This window comes from Bacillus rossius, chromosome 7 (assembly GCF_032445375.1).
Source record: "Bacillus rossius redtenbacheri isolate Brsri chromosome 7, Brsri_v3, whole genome shotgun sequence".
NCBI lineage: Eukaryota > Metazoa > Arthropoda > Insecta > Phasmatodea > Bacillidae > Bacillus > Bacillus rossius.
Genome location: NC_086335.1, coordinates 1,312,717 through 1,330,223, shown reverse-complemented (window position 1 = coordinate 1,330,223; position 17,507 = coordinate 1,312,717). Strand labels below are relative to the sequence as shown.

Sequence of the window (17,507 nt, the reverse complement as noted above, 5' to 3'; positions counted from 1 at the left end):
ACGATTACAGCTTAACATGTTGCGTAGTGGGTTTCTAGCACAATCATTCTTCTCATGACGTCTAGCATTCCTTCTCATGACAAAATCCTTGCCACAGTATCTACAGCGGCTTCCTTCCGATTCAGCTATAGATAACAAACCACGATCCATGGTAGCTTCTGTGACTAATGTTAGATACAAACTGTCAGTATTCTCCAATTGGAACCATTTCTTAAATAGAGTTTTTGAAATATTTCATCAGCGAGAGTTAAGTTATCTAATGCAAAGCAAATTGATGCAAGTAGTTCCGGCTGTCGTCAAAAGATGGCACCACGTGTTGCTTGCAGGTAAATAATATATATATTTCATTAATGTGGGATGCGGAACGCTCACTATCGATCGCAAAGGGAGGTTGGCTTCGATAGTATCCAAGGAGAAAAAAGTTCGTCCTTCCTGCTAGTGCTTCTCAGATTTCTCACGGTCCGCAATCTTGGATTGTGACGTCACGGCGGCCATATTGGATGGTTGTGACCTTGACCTTTGACCTTGACCTTTGACTGAAACCGCAGGAATGATCGCAAGCACACGGATTAACATTCAAAATATTGATAAGAATAATCAGGAGCACACAGAGAAAACCATCAAAATATTGATAAGAATAATCAGGAGCACACGGAGAAAACCGCCACAAGTTTTCTTTGATATCATTAAAATACAAAAAAATAAAAATTAATAAAAAATAAAAAAAAACGAAAAAAATTCAAACATTCTGCTAGCTTGTGAACTTCTCATTGTTGAGCAAAGATAGAGTTCTGGTACAAGCCAGAATGTTTGAATTTTTTTCGTTTTTTTTTATTTTTTATTAATTTTTATTTTTTTGTATTTTAATGATATCAAAGAAAACTTGTGGCGGTTTTCTCCGTGTGCTCCTGATTATTCTTATCAATATTTTGATGGTTTTCTCTGTGTGCTCCTGATTATTCTTATCAATATTTTGAATGTTAATCCGTGTGCTTGCGATCATTCCTGCGGTTTCGGTCAAAGGTCAAGGTCACAACCATCCAATATGGCCGACGTGACGTCACAATCCAAGATTGCGGACCGTGAGAAATCTGAGAAGCACTAGCAGGAAGGACGAACTTTTTTCTCCTTGGATACTATCGAAGCCAACCTCCCTTTGCGATCGATAGTGAGCGTTCCGCATCCCACATTAATGAAATATATATATTATTTACCTGCAAGGAACACGTGGTGCCATCTGTTGACGACAGCCGGAACTACTTGCATCAATTTGCTTTGCATTAGATAACTTAACTCTCGCTGATGAAATATTTCAAAAACTCTATTTAAGAAATGGTTCCAATTGGAGAAAACTGACAGTTTGTATCTAACATTAGTCACAGAAGCTACCATGGATCGTGGTTTGTTATCTATAGCTGAATCGGAAGGAAGCCGCTGTAGATACTGTGGCAAGGATTTTGTCATGAGAAGGAATGCTAGACGTCATGAGAAGAATGATTGTGCTAGAAACCCACTACGCAACATGTTAAGCTGTAATCGTTGTAGCAGGTTGTTAACACGAATTGACAGCTTAAAAAGAAATGGTAGAACATGTAAAGTCAAGACTACTTACGGCATAGAGGGCACCGATGGATCCACTAGACTAAAAAAGAGTGATCTGCATTATGACAATAATTTTCGTTGTCCTGAGCGTGATGATATTAGCTCACCCGATCGTGAGGAAGAACATAAATTGAAGGATGCTAATGGCTTCGGGAAGACTGAAACTAATGGAAGTATCAACACCGTGAAAAGTGAGAATACATTCAAGCCTATATTCAGTAGATCCTCCATTCTTTGTAAAAATGATGGACTCCTAAAAAGGAAGCATAAAGACGATGAAGACACTTCGACATCATCGATAGCGAATTCATACGGTAATCTGGGCGAAGAGGATGTCTTCTACAGTGATTGTTACAGTGACTCTGAGGCTGTTGACAAAGGCATAGACTGTGATGAAGCACCTAGAGCTGACAAGATCGAAGAATGTGGCGATGTCCTGAGACCGAAACGATGGAAACGTCGTGTTATAATAAATAAATCTGATAATGCTTATTATGATCACTGGGATGATTGTGATATTTAAAGTATTTATAATAAACAAGCAAGTAAGATGGTGGTAGAAGAGATTGATTACACATCATGGAAAGATCCAAACATATTGGTTGACCGGCTAACACTTCTACATGGTTCGCTTTGTGCAGGAAACTATCCGTGCATCAAAGAAATATCCTTCTTACTCAAAGAACTGAGGAAAGCTGGCTACATACAATAATTGCTTCTTTTACTTGTATTTGTGTAATGTTGAGAAGTAATAAAATATTGAAAGTAAAAATTTAATGTTTTTATTTCTTGTATTCTGATTTCCAACTAAGCCTGTGTGTGTTTCCGCTACTGTATGTGTGATCATTCCGTTTCCTGTGTGTACTGTGTGTACGTTCCGTTTCCTGTGTGTACTGTGTGTACGTTACGTTTACCTGTGTGTACTGTGTGTACGTTCCGTTTCCTGTGTGTACTGTGTGTACGTTCAGTTTCCTGTGTGCACTGTGTGTACGTTCCGTTTTCTGTGTGCACTGTATGTACGTTCCGTTTTCTGTGTGCACTGTGTGTACGTTCCGTTTTCTGTGTGTACTGTGTGTACGTTCCGTTTACTGTGTGTACTGTGTGTACGTTCCGTTTCCTGTGTGTACTGTGTGTACGTTTAGTTTCCTGTGTGTACTGTGTGTACGTTTAGGTTCCTGTGTGTACGTTCAGTTTCCTGTGTGTACTGTGTGTATGTTCCGTTTCCTGTGTGTACTGTGTGTACGTTCCGTTTCCTGTGTGTACTGTGTGTACGTTCCATTTCCTGTGTGTGTAATGTGTGTACGTTCCGTTTCCTGTGTGTACTGTGTGTACGTTCCGTTTCCTGTGTGTACTGTGTGTACGTTCCGTTTCCTGTGTGTGTACTGTGTGTACGTTCCGTTTCCTGTGTGTACTGTGTGTACGTTCCGTTTCCTGTGTGTACTGTGTGTACGTTCCGTTTCCTGTGTGTACTGTGTGTACGTTCCGTTTCCTGTGTGTACTGTGTAATCATTACATTTATTGCGTGTAAATTGCATGTATTGCGCGTACATTGCGTACATTACGTGTTGAAGCTGATGGAGCTGTTGGAGCACTTGCAGCTAATGGTCAATTGAAGCATAGGAGCAAAATGTAGATGGATCTGATGACGTGAATTGTAGCTCTTGGAGCCTGGCGTATATTGGAGAGATCGATATTTTTTTCGATCAAATGATCCTCTTTTTTAATTTGTAGATTTGACTTTAGTATTATTGTAAATGGTTCTTGATTTGACTAGCGTATTATTCCATACGGTGCATGTATATTGTCGCGTAGCTCAAAATTATCATTAATTTATTTAATTAGTTTATTTGTTGAAAATACAATTTTAAATTCTTTTCGCTAGTTCGGGACTAGGTTTCCCTCACGCTAAGATGGGGTAACACCTTTGTTGGATTTGGGTTTTCGGGGGGGCTGGAAGAGTGCGAGTCTGGCACGTCTTTGTCTGGGAACGCAGGCGTGACCGCGTTTCAGCCAGGCCAGCTGACACGTTGTTTGCTGCAGTTCCAGAGAAACGCGGCGCAGACTTGTTTGTCGTTTTTTTTTGAGGCCAGCTGAGAGCGCAGATTGTGCGCAGTCGCCGTGCGCAGGCGAGTGTCGCAATCTAGCGGCCGGTTTTCTGACTACGTGGACAACCTGGCGCGGCCGACCGCGCGGCCGGCTTGTTGTAATAACTTTACGTGTTTGTAAAACACAGGAAAACTTCCCGTCAGGATGTTTTCCCCGTAGGGGTTTTGCGGCCAAGAAAATAGCTTAAAAGAGATGTAAAATGTTTTCGCGGGGCGGTAATCCTGTGGAAGGCTGTCATGCTGCCCGGCCGCGCGGCGACTTGGTAATGGTTAGGTGAGTGCTATCGGAAATGGCGCCTGAGTGATGCCGGACTCTTAGCCTTCAGTGTTTCTTCGTAGTTAACTTTAAAAATTCTCGTTTGGTGTATTATTTGCTCTTATAAATAATTTGTTCTTAGAAACTTAGTGGTTTTAACGTGTAATACGTTGAGCACTACAGTTCCCTTTTTATTTTCAAGTATAACTCGGTAATTTGTTTGCATCACGATCCTTGTCTTTTCATGTAAATGATGACGTTATAAACTTAAATAATTTCTAAAATCCGTTTCGAGGTAGTGGATGTTCTTAATAAATTTTAAAAATGAAGTTGTGGAAGAGCTAATGAAGCTTGGTATCACTGGGTGGCCTGGAGGAAATTATTACGATTATGTTAATGTGTTAGTACTACTAAGAAAATCTTATATATGGTTTATTGTTTTTCTGTCGGAATATCTATAAGGCTGGTAGCGGACATGGAAGGTGCCTCATTATTTGTCAGCTTTATTTAATTGTTATAAATAAATGTGATTGTTCTATTGTTTTTAGGTTACTCTTATTTTTTTCTCAGTATCCTGATTTTCTATTCTTGTATAAGAATACACCTACTAAGATTCAATCCTCAGTGAGATGCTCTATGGCTAGTTAATGTTTTGAGTTTCTTATGTTCAGAGCTACATTTTTGAAGAATTGAACCCCCCCCTCTGAAAGTGAGACGTGACAAATGGTGGAGATCGCCGGTTAGTAGGTATAAAGAATGTTGGGATACTGAAAAATAAATTAAGATAATAGTGTTAGGTGTGGTCTAACATTTTGATTTATTTTAGTGAAGAAGAAGAGCATGCAGTGCAGCTGGTGTATTAAGATTGATGTGTTTATAGGATTAATTGTTTAATGATAATAAAATTTATTTTAGGTTATTTCAGGAAACCAGTGGGAGACCAGGGATGGCTGTATTTGTCTAACAATAATTAATTTAAGGTGAAATGTGAAATGTATGCTTAAGTTAAGGACTAATGAAAATAATTTAAGGTGGAGTCTATTAGGGATGGCTAGTAAATACACAATTGAAATATTGGATGACAAAGTAAAAAACCCTGAGAACAGTGATAGTAGTTCTTCGTCAGATGATGAATCATTGAAAGTGTTAAAAGATAAATTAAGCGACATAAAACCAGAATTGAAAGATCAGAATTTAAACATGGAGACAGGCAGGTGTTTTGTGGACCCGGGATATTTTTTTGGAAAGAGATGTGAGGAGGTTGAGGAATTTTTAAAACAGTTTCGCAGAGCAGCCAAGGTAAATGGGTGGAATGAGCAAAAATGTTTGTCATACTTGCCTACATTTTTGAGAGGGCCTGCTTTAAAATGGTATGACAGCTGTGAGAGCACATTGGAGAATTTAACTACATTTGAGGAATTAGCAAATAAATTAAGGGATGCGTTTGTGAGAGTGGGTCACATAGAGGACTTAGAGTTAAGATTGCAGGCGCGAGTACAAGCAGTAGATGAACCTTTCGAGTCATTTGTGTACGACATATTGAATCTTTGTAACCGACTTGATGCTAAGATGAATGAAGCTAGTAAGGTTAGATATGTATTGCGTGGGTTAAGGCCAGACATTGTAGAGAAAGTTATGCTTTTCCCAAACAATACTGTGGAACAGTTACTAGGTAATTTGAGGAATATTGAGGCAGGTCTGTATTACGCTAAAAATCATGAGAGGACACAGTGGGTAAATTCGAAACAGGAACAAGTACCTATCAGAAATCTTAAAGAAATTCAAACACCAGAAAGAGAATTGTCATCTATCAACACGAGAATTGAGGACAGTTTGATAGAGTTTAATAAACAATTAAAACAATTACGCGGGGAACTGGATACCATGAGATTACAGGCACAACCAAAGTCACAGTTTAGAACTCAGGGAGGAAATTACAAAAATAACAGTACACTAACACAATACCATCGAAATCAGAACAACAATTTTTTCAGGCAGACCCCAAGTAATTCATTTCCAAAAATAACTGACAGACCACAGTGGACCTCAGATGGTAGGCCGATTTGTTTAAAATGCAAACGACCAGGTCACTTGATACGAGATTGCAAAACGTCACAACAGGGAAACTAAATAGGGCGAGAGTCGGTCGGGGTGACAACTCGTCCCTTGTTAACCAAATGTCTCTTTTACAAAATGACGGTATTTTAAGTCAGAAGACAAAAATGTTCGGAAAAGAAATCCCCGTTTTTATCGATACAGGAGCTGCGGTATCACTAATTGAGGATAGATTAGTACCGAAAAGTTGTTGGAAATCCGCAGAACCAAGAGGTTTTACAGGAGTCTCAGGAAGAGTTCAGAAACTTAATAAGATGGCCAAATTAAGATTTAAATTAGGACAGTATGTTTATTCACATGCGGTAGGTCTGGTGGAAGCCCCAATAAAAGGGATCATTTTAGGATGTGATTTTTTAACCAAATATGGAGCAGAAATTTCTTGTAAGGGAGGCCAGAAAATGTCATTGACCATAACACGTCCTGATTGCTTCGTAAATACCACAAATACCGAAATAAGGGAGGTTAAAAGCCAAACCAAAGTAAAAAGAGACAAAATTCAAGTAGATCAAAACCAAAATCGGGTTAATCATAATGTAGGTCAGGATGGAACACAGGAGTTAAGCCAAATCGAGCCAGAAAATATTTTCAGGTTAGGTTGTGTGACAGTTCACAATCATGTTAGAGTAGAGCCAAGGATGCATCATCTTATCGAAATTAATTTTGAAGGAAATAATTTACCTGATGAGGTGCTGATAGAGCCTAAGGAGGATATTTACAACAGATATTCTGTACTTGTACCTAGGAGTATTGTAAACAGAAAACAGCATACTCACATTTGGGTTACTAATACTACTAACCAGTCAGTTACTCTTCATAAGGGAATGAAATTAGGATATTTAAATGAGTTTGAGGAAACACCCAGTATCGAGAACAAAGAAGTAACTAAGGTATTACAAGCTAGAGATAAAAATAATGTCGATTTTGATGTGTCTAAATTAAACATTAATCCAGAGTTACCAGAGGAACAAAAAAACAGACTGGTAGAGTTGTTGTATAAATATCAAAATGTTTTCAGTTGGGACCCCAGCCAGATAGGGAGAACAAAAGAGGAAGTAGTTTTTCTGGATACAGGGGACAGCACACCCATATCATCTGTACCTTATCGAGTTTCTCCTGGGGAACGGGAAATTATTCATAACATAGTACAAGAACACATTAAAAATGGGATTGTGAGACCCTGTGACACGAGTTGGTGTTCACCAGTTGTTCTTGTTAGAAAAAAAAGACAACGATTATAGGATGTGTGTGGACTACCGTCGTTTTAACACTATTCTTAAGGATAATAAATACCCCCTTCCTCGAATAGATGATTTCTTAAGTCACTTGACTGGTGCTAAGTATTTTACTCACTTGGATATGAATTCAGGATACCACCAATTGAGAGTAGCTGAACAGGATCAGGAAAAAACTGCATTTGTTACCACCGATGGTACTTTTTGTTTTGAAACCCTTCCTTTTGGTTTGAAAACCGCTCCGTCAATTTTTCAGAGATACATGGATAAGACTTTGGCAGGGTTAAAGTGGGGTTCATGCTTAGTCTATTTGGATGACATTCTAGTAGTGGGCAGTACGTTTAATCAACATCTTGACCGATTAGAACAAGTTTTTAAAAGGATGCAAAATGCTAATTTAACCTTGAAACCGTCAAAATGTACCTTCGGTTATTTTGAAACCGATGTGTTGGGACATTTGGTTAACCATGAAGGGATTAGACCCCACCCCGATAAAGTAGTAGCAGTGAAACAATTTCCTACACCTAAGGACCAACGAGGGGTGAGAAGCTTTTTAGGCCTAGCTTCTTTCTATCGTAAGTTTATAGCAAATTTCTCTCAGATTGCGAAACCCTTGTCGACATTGCTAAAGAAAAATGAAAAGTTTATCTGGACCGACAAGCAAGAACAAGCATTCCAAATTTTGAAAGAAAAGCTGATTTCTTCCCCCGTGTTAGCTCACTTCCAGGAAAACCAGCCCATTGAAATACATACAGATGCTAGTACCTTAGGGATAGGAGCCACATTGTTACAAAGAATTGATGGAAAATTACAACCTATTGCCTATGCCAGTCGAACTCTCACGTCAGCTGAGACTAGATATCCTATAACTCACCTTGAATGTTTAGCCTTGATTTATGCTTTAGACCAGTTTCGGCCTTACATTTACCTGAAGCCATTCAAAATTGTAACCGATCATCATAGCCTATGTTATTTGAATCGTTTGAAATTTAATGCTCATAGCGCAGGAAGGTTAACCAGGTGGGCATTGAAATTGATGGAGTATGAGTACACTGTATGTTATAGTAGTGGAAAAACTCATGTACATGTAGACAGTTTGAGTAGAAATGCTGTCAACACAGGGACAGCCCTTGACGAAGAAAAATCCCTTGAGTTACCTGTTTTTGTGATGCATGATGTGGATTTAGCTAAGCTGCAATATTCTGATGTGAGTCTAAGACCTTTAATTTCTGAGTTGACTCAACCGTCAGGAATCGATAATAAGTGAAGCCGACAAGCGAAAAATTTTTCTTTGCTGAATGGTGTTTTGTACAAAAATAACTCTAACCCAAGTGGTAGAGACAAGCTATTAGTAGTCCCAGAAAGCTTAAAGGCTGAAATTCTGAGGGAAAGTCACGACAATCCCACTTTTGGCGGTCACTTAGGAGTAGTTCGCACCGCAGACAAAATTATACGTCGTTATTATTGGACCAATATGCTAAAAGAGATTCAGGCCTATGTAAGGAGTTGTAGGGGATGTCAGGGGAAAAAGGGCGTTCCTCAAAAGAAAGCAGGGTTATTAGAACCATTACCTATCTGTGAACCTTTCGAACGTATTGGTGTCGATATTTTAGGCCCTTTTCCAAAAACCGTGTCAGGAAACAAATACATTCTTGTTGCTATTGATTACGGTACTCGATGGGCGGAGACTAAAGCCACCCCCACTAGTAACGCCAATGACGTAGCTAAGTTTTTACTAGAAAACATAATTTGTCGCCATTCTGTACCATGTTCCATATTGACAGATAGAGGAAAAGTTTTTACTTCCAAAGTCGTTAATGAATTACTTAGGTTAATGGATGTACAAAGTTTGAAAACCTCAGGATACAGGCCAAACACAAATGGATTATGTGAAAGATTAAATGGAACAATAGCAATGATGCTATCTCAGTATGTGGCATCCTCACAACGTAATTGGGATGAATATGTACCCTTGGTCACTTTGGCATACAACACGGCGAGGCAGGAAACATTAAAATTTAGCCCATTTGTGCTCATGTATGGTAGAGAACCTGTATTACCCTCAGATGTTCAATTAAGTCAGCCTGTAGAAGATGAGGACAGCCTTCGACTGCGTACTCGTTGGAAGGAGATCCTGCGACAGTCCAGAGAGAATTTAAAGAGACAACAGGGTATCGATAAAAAAAGGTATGACCGCAGACGACGAGCGGTGACCTATAAGATAGGACAGGAGGTTATGGTGTACACACCTGTTCGAAAAAAGGGTTTGTCAGAGAAACTATTGCATAAATGGTTCGGTCCTTATGTTGTGGTGGACAAATTGTCTAATAACCTGTACAGGTTAAAGAAGACGAGTCGAGGCAGAGATGTTTACGAAGTTACAAACGTAGAGAGAATGAAAAATTTTTACAGTGTATAAGTTATGATAAGTTATGTAATAGAGATTTTTTATTTGTGGTTGTGGATAACTAAATAAAACAAAGAGAGAGAGAAAAAAAAATAATTCGAAAGTTTTGTAACACTTGTAAACAAAAATCGAGCCTGTCTAATATTTAGTTTTGTATAGAATTTTTACAGAGTCTTAAGGCGTGATCATCTTCCGTACTGACGATGAGGATGCTACACATCGTCCTGGTGCTCCTGCAGCTGGGAAGCAGCAGACAACATCGACCGCTACCTGAAGGAGCAGTGGGGGTGGTTGCGGGAGCGCATTTCGAGCCGATACCTCAGGTAACATTGTACACTTCATCGGTACCAGTAAATTTTAAGGTTGCTTGGCCAATGCAATTAGATGACATTCAGGATAGTATCAAAGAAATCACTTCTTGTCCCTCCAATAGTTCAAGTGAATGGTGTGTTATTTTCAAAGAATTAAAACATAGCTTAATTTATACTGACATGCTAATTAATAAGGTAAACGAAGCAGCAGGGGATGACGTATTGGATTTTCAGTCTCAAGTTCGGGAAAGACGAGGGTTAAATTTCATTGGAGAGTTTTTTCATTGGTGTTGTGACATTGCCGTCAATAGTCAATTGAATAATCTTTTCCTAAATGAACAACAAATGTCAGAACACATAAACAAGATGGAATCACAAATTTTAAACACTCATGAGGCACTGGCAAATATGAGCAACACTATTTTTGTTATAAACGAGGGAATGACCGGAATTCTAAAAAGAGTACAATCAAAATTCACAAATTTGTCTGATTACTTAAAAGACCTCCGAGAGACTATGGTGACTAAGTTTTCAGGAATGGTTCAAGACATAGGACATTCATTCCAGTTTCAGGTACTGTTGGCCTCTCAATTAGCCAAACAAGCGCATACATTTACAAGACTAGAGATTCTGGACCAGTGCCGGTCAAATAAAATACCTGCCATTGTAGTTACACCAGCTCAATTGAAAGAGAAATTAAATATGCTAAATGAAATTCTTAATAGGGATGGTTATGCGTTGTCCATAAGTGTATCAGAAGTTCAGAAATATTTTAATTTACCCATTTGTAAATGTCAAGTCCACAAGGAAAATTTATACCTTCAAATTAAAGTACCAATTGTTAAACTAAATTCCAATTGGAGATTGTTTCAGTTCGTCGCAGTCCCATTTCAGTGGAAGAACTCAACTTGTCATTTGGATCATGCTCCGAATTTTCTGGCAGTGGATGGAGACCATCTAATCACTATTCAGGGTAGAAATTTATTAGATTGTAGACCATTTGAAGATAAATTGTGTTTTGTTCCCAGGTTCTCCGGAGATACCCTAGGTAGTGCTTTGTGTCCAAAGGCTCTTTTTCAGGGGATTACCGTTGAAAATCTTAGTACCACATGTGCGTTTCGATGCCATTCCGGAAACCAACTGATGATCACCCAGGCTGGACCAGAGCGGTACTTCCTAACAAACCCGTCAGGAAAATTAGACTTGCAATGCATGAAACATAACAATGAATCTTTATTTTTAGGAAGTGGAGACATCCTCGGAGCTGTAGATATAGAAGTACCGTGTGATTGTCGTTTGTATTTAAACCAAGAACTTAAAATTAACGAGTTGTATCCATGTGATGCGTTAACAAAATCTAAATTTCAATTGGTACATGTAATACCAGCTGCTTGGACGAAGTTACGTAAATTGAAAATTTTCCCTCATCCTACGTCAACACATACAGTTTTTCCATCCTTAATGGATTGTTTAGATGAAAATTGGCCAACTCTAATACCACATTTAAATTTTTCTTTGACAAAGTTTGAAACCCCTTTAGACCCGATTCATTTAAGAGAACCAGAAAACGTACCAAGATTTGTAATGAAAAACTTACAGAGTATTGCGCTTTCCATTGTAAGTAGTGTATTATTATTTATTATTATTAAAAATCCATATCTAGTAGGTATTGGAACGCTACCAAGAGTATCCGCCTTGGACAATGTTACTACCCTTGGCATAGAAATAAGTGTAACTGTAATTACTATATTGGTAATAGTTGGAATGTTTTTAGTTCTGTTATTAAAATATCTGAGAAATCGGAAACCCCTCAGTATGTCTGTAGAAATCTCGACTACAGTAGAAAATGCTGTTCCTTCTACCAGTGGAAAGGTAGAATTAAAAGACATACTAGCCAGAGATAATGGTTGTGTAGCTAAGTTATCCAGTGAAACTGGGGAGGAATTGAAAGTAACCATTTCCATTTGTGATGATCAGTAGTGAATGAATTTTGTTCAATGTAAAGCTTTACCTACGATTAGAAAAATTAGAATTTGATTAATGTTTATGTGAAGGGGCATGCGCCCATAAATAATTTTTATAGAACCAAATAACGATGGAGGGAGAATACCAGGTTCAATAAGGGGAATTATGACGTCAGGACTAATCATTGAGAAAGTGGGTGGGATCCTTTCCGTATTCCCATTTTCCACCATAAACCCCCCCCCCCCCTTGTGTTTTTATTATTCAAGAAGTGACATTGATAGTTTTCGTCAATCGAAGAGAATGACTTTTGAGGCGGACTTGTTAAGTGCAGTTTCGAAAGGAGTGCTGTGGTGCAGCTCCATCCAGAACTCTTGTCCCTTCTCGAGTTGGGAGAAGGCGCGTCGTTAAGGGTCAGCCAGATACCACGTGGGCCAGTTGGGAGAAGAGGACCTGCTTCTACCCATTGCTGCGGGCTGGTGCCCGTATCGTCGAATCGTGTGGTGATGCACGATTACCAGGAGTATCAGCGGTTTGGGAGTGGCCATGTCCAAGGACAGTGATTACGCATCGTGATAGGGTGTGGCCCCCCAAACAACAAATTTATCGAGAAGACTAGAATTATCCATCGTTTGAAACTACTGACCTGACGTTCAAAACAAAGTGTATAGCAAGACAAGGCCAGTGTAGTTATAAACTTTCAACCTACACGTGGACACAGTCAAGTTTTTGTTGTAAATTTTCCTATTAGGTACCTTACCTTATCCTTCCTCTACGAAATGTAGGGGGGTAGGCTTTTCTTCAAGATGTTGAATATTGCAGATGAGTTACGAGTTTAGTTTTTGAATAGTTACTTGTTTTAAGAATCTTTAAAAGTTATTTTTGTGTTGATACCTGGTATGACCCTCCTTGGTTAGTTGTGTTGATCTATGTTGATCTCATGAATACTTCTTGATAAACACATGAAAATACGTCATTAACTTAAGTAAGATAATTTAATTGTTTGATTTGTTCACTATTATTTTGATGTTTGAGAGTTTTTTTTTAGTTGTTTGTAATTGTATGACTCCTGATGCTGCTCATGTATTTTGTGTAGGAATGGTGTCGTGTACCGTGGATGACGAGCAGTTGGGATGAACGACGTCGGGATGGACCGGCTGGGAGAGGCAGAAGTTGGAGTGGGGTGTGATTCTGCAGCTCACAGTTCCGCTGGCTGTTCCTGTCTCTGCCCTGAGTTGGTGCATCTCTTCGCCGTATCCCTCCTGGCTGCTTGCTGTCCCAAGCAGTGCTAACATGTGAAATTTTGTAAAACACACTTGTCCTCCGAGAGAAAATTGTCAATAAGTGCTAGTAGAACTTAGAGTTGGTATTTATACCTAAACAACAACCACTGTAATCACTAATTTAAATTTGTAACTGGATCACATAGAAATGATAGGGACAATTGGTTTTTTTTTTTGAAGCAAACTTAAATATTCCCCAAGCATTGTTGTAAGCTTGTGGGGCACAAGCTCCTGCCGCCCGGGGTGATGTCGCGTAGCTCAAAATTATCATTAATTTATTTAATTAGTTTATTTGTTGAAAATACAATTTTAAATTCTTTTCGCTAGTTCGGGACTTGGTTTCCCTCACGCTAAGATGGGGTAACACCTTTGTTGGATTTGGGTTTTCGGGGGGGCTGGAAGAGTGCGAGTCTGGCACGTCTTTGTCTGGGAACGCAGGCGTGACCGCGTTTCAGCCAGGCCAGCTGACACGTTGTTTGCTGCAGTTCCAGAGAAACGCGGCGCAGACTTGTTTGTCGTTTTTTTTTTAGGCCAGCTGAGAGCGCAGATTGTGCGCAGTCGCCGTGCGCAGGCGAGTGTCGCAATCTAGCGGCCGGTTTTCTGACTACGTGGGCAACCTGGCGCGGCCGACCGCGCGGCCGGCTTGTTGTAATAACTTTACGTGTTTGTAAAACACAGGAAAACTTCCCGTCAGGATGTTTTCCCCGTAGGGGTTTTGCGGCCAAGAAAATAGCTTAAAAGAGATGTAAAATGTTTTCGCGGGGCGGTAATCCTGTGGAAGGCTGTCATGCTGCCCGGCCGCGCGGCGACTTGGTAATGGTTAGGTGAGTGCTATCGGAAATGGCGCCTGAGTGATGCCGGACTCTTAGCCTTCAGTGTTTCTTCGTAGTTAACTTTAAAAATTCTCGTTTGGTGTATTATTTGCTCTTATAAATAATTTGTTCTTAGAAACTTAGTGGTTTTAACGTGTAATACGTTGAGCACTACAGTTCCCTTTTTATTTTCAAGTATAACTCGGTAATTTGTTTGCATCACGATCCTTGTCTTTTCATGTAAATGATGACGTTATAAACTTAAATAATTTCTAAAATCCGTTTCGAGGTAGTGGATGTTCTTAATAAATTTTAAAAATGAAGTTGTGGAAGAGCTAATGAAGCTTGGTATCACTGGGTGGCCTGGAGGAAATTATTACGATTATGTTAATGTGTTAGTACTACTAAGAAAATCTTATATATGGTTTATTGTTTTTCTGTCGGAATATCTATAAGGCTGGTAGCGGACATGGAAGGTGCCTCATTATTTGTCAGCTTTATTTAATTGTTATAAATAAATGTGATTGTTCTATTGTTTTTAGGTTACTCTTATTTTTTTCTCAGTATCCTGATTTTCTATTCTTGTATAAGAATACACCTACTAAGATTCAATCCTCAGTGAGATGCTCTATGGCTAGTTAATGTTTTGAGTTTCTTATGTTCAGAGCTACATTTTTGAAGAATTGAACCCCCCCCTCTGAAAGTGAGACGTGACAATATAAGCGAGTCCTAGACAGCAGGACACTCAGTTTGTTACTGACGTCGGCGGTGTAAGGATCACCTAGTTTGTTTCTTCTGGTGCATAAGTCGTGTCAATTAGCTGTTCTTGAGACCTCGATGGCATCTTTACCGTCTTTAACGTCGAACTCGGAGGTTGTACCATCGTCTACGGGAACCTTGACGACAGCTACGATGGAGAAGGTGCAGATCCCGTTGGCAACGACGGCGTCAACATTGGAAGAGATTTCAACAGATGTGATACCACCATCATCCGAAGTTTCATCGTCGGCAATGGATTCTTCAACTAATGAAGAGCATACATTGCGTCAGTGCAAATACTGTGACGCATCATTTACTATCACCTCAAATGCTCGCAGACATGAAAGAAGCAGTTGTCAGAATAATGTTCAAAGAATACTGTTTCAGTGCAATAAGTGCAAAAAACTAATTTCACGTCTTGATAGCTTACATCTTCATTATAAAAAATGCTCCGAGAAGTATAATGAACATGGATCTTGTTTTGACTCATGTGTTTTACCGACTGATGAGTCTATATAAGTGAGACCCTGGTGATATGGACTTCAGTCCGTCTCTGGCTGCGGTAATGAACGGATCGGATAGTTAGACTTGTATAACATAATAGACCGGTATCTAGCTATTCTTGAGAACTCGATGGCATCATTACCACTATATATACCAACCTGGATCGAAGGTCTACCATCATCAGTGCAGAGCACGATGACAACGATGTCTACAGCTACACCTGCTCTCTCAGCACAGTAGGAGATTTCGACGCGTGCAACATCTTCTGCAGAGCAGACCTCAAAGGCTTCAGAAGTTAGCATGTCAGCAGTGTTACAATGGTTGTCAACAGTTCCAGTGGCATTGATGAAGGAAGGAGCATCCATCGGTGTTCCATCACCCGACTGTACGTACTGTGAGAAGATCAAAAACTTGAAATTACGGGATTATGTAATACACAATTGTAGTACCATACAACAAGAAGACTGTTTGAATCGAGGTATCCAAAAGGCTTTGGTAATTTGTCAGTGTTTTTTTTTTGTACTTGTAGTAGTGTATTGAATTTATGTAATAAAATTTTTTTTAAAAGAACTTGTGGTGTTTTTAGTTTCTCAAACCTAACACTTTTTTTAGTATTTTTTTAATTAAAGTTGTTTTGTATCGATCGGGTATCGAACCAAGGACAGGAGCGGATCGAATCGATATGTAAGTTAATGAGTGATTTATTTAATGAATTTTGGAACTTTTCCCGAATTTCTAGCTAAATAATTACGGATTTTCAAGATGGCGGCCAAATTTCAAGATGGCGGGTGTCACAGTAATAAATGATTACTGCACTCTAGCGGATAAGAACTAAACTAACATGGCGTCAGTGCACTCTCGCCGACGAAAACAAGATGGTGGTCTCCAGCAACGAAGACAAGATGGCGGACATGATTTCATACTAGGTGACGATATATATGCTTTGAAAAAAAGTGGTGGGAGTCAGTCTGCCAAAAGTCACCACGGGGGGAAGGATCGGTCGCCATTTTTATTTTTTTTGCGCTCGTCGGGTTCGAACTGAGGACTCCGAGTTCCGTGTCGTTAATGTATGATTTTTAAATATTTTTTATTAAATTTTTATTAATTGAATTTTTTTATAAATTTTAAAAAAAATTTCATTAAAATCGGATAATAAATCAAGATTTTAAAGATGGCGGCCGTAACGAAAAATGCAACGGTGACGTCATCATTCAAAATGGCTGTCATGGCATCCTAATTTTCAAGGTCATGACCTCTGCGGCTTAGAGCGGCTAGCTCTTAGGAGTTTTAAGCCGCTTTTAGGAATTTGGGTTCTTTCTAGGACAAAACGACTTTTGAGGATTTTCGAAATCCTGATTTTTAAATTGTGGAATTTTTTGAGAATTTTTGGCGGAATTTTTTTCACAGAAATGTAAATTTTGACGAATTTTGTGGAATTTTGGGCAATTTTTGCCCAATTTTGGCGAATTTTGAGGGTCAAAGGTCAATGTCATGCTTGTCCCGTTACGCAGTGTCCCGTTACGCCCATCCAATATGGTGGCCGGAACGTGACATTTTTTCGAGCGTGCAGCTCCTCGCTCCTCGCCCCTGGACCCTGCGCCAGTTCCGGCTAACCTATACTACTGATGTCAAGCAAAGTGTTAAACAAGGTATCCAGAAACTCTGTCAAGAAGAGGAGGACTATGTCTGTAAAGGATCTGGTTGGACTCTGTCTTGTATAAACCGGTTGGAGCTAAGAATTAGTCATTTCACGCCAATGCGGACCTAAATGTTTGTAAGATTGCTAACCTTCGCAGGTGATCCTGTAGTAAAATAGAAATTATGTAATAAATATTATGTTTGTAAAAGAACTTGCGGTGTTTTTATTTCCTCAAACCTGTAATTTTTTAGGTATTTTTACATAAAAATTAAGATTATTTGTATCGTTCAGGTATCGAACCGAGTCTCGAATCAATATGTAAATTAATGAGTGATTTATTTAATGAATTTTGGAACTTTTCCCGAATTTCTTGCTAAATAATTACAGATTTTCAAGATGGCGGCCGAATTTCAAGATGGCGAGTGTCACAGCAATAATTGATTATTGCACTCTAGCGGATAAGAATTAAACTAACATGTCATCAGCGCACTCTAGCCGACGATACAATGATGATGGCTTC

The 17,507-nt window shown here is 39.2% G+C and overlaps 1 protein-coding gene across 1 annotated transcript; it reads left to right on the top strand.

Annotated features, from left to right (window-relative positions):
* The first annotated feature begins 3,857 nt into the window (after window positions 1-3,857).
* LOC134533634 (uncharacterized) lies at window positions 3,858-14,571 on the top strand. The gene is made up of 2 exons (XM_063371133.1): window positions 3,858-3,981; window positions 9,877-14,571. Exon 2 carries the CDS (start codon window positions 9,921-9,923, stop codon window positions 12,006-12,008), a length of 2,088 nt encoding a protein of 695 aa, XP_063227203.1. The 5' UTR covers window positions 3,858-3,981; window positions 9,877-9,920; the 3' UTR covers window positions 12,009-14,571.
* The last annotated feature ends 2,936 nt before the right edge of the window (window positions 14,572-17,507 follow it).

Bases quoted from the DNA above. Each gene is read 5' to 3' on its own strand.
- LOC134533634 (XM_063371133.1), top strand. From the start codon at position 9,921: ATGAGGATGCTACACATCGTCCTGGTGCTCCTGCAGCTGGGAAGCAGC.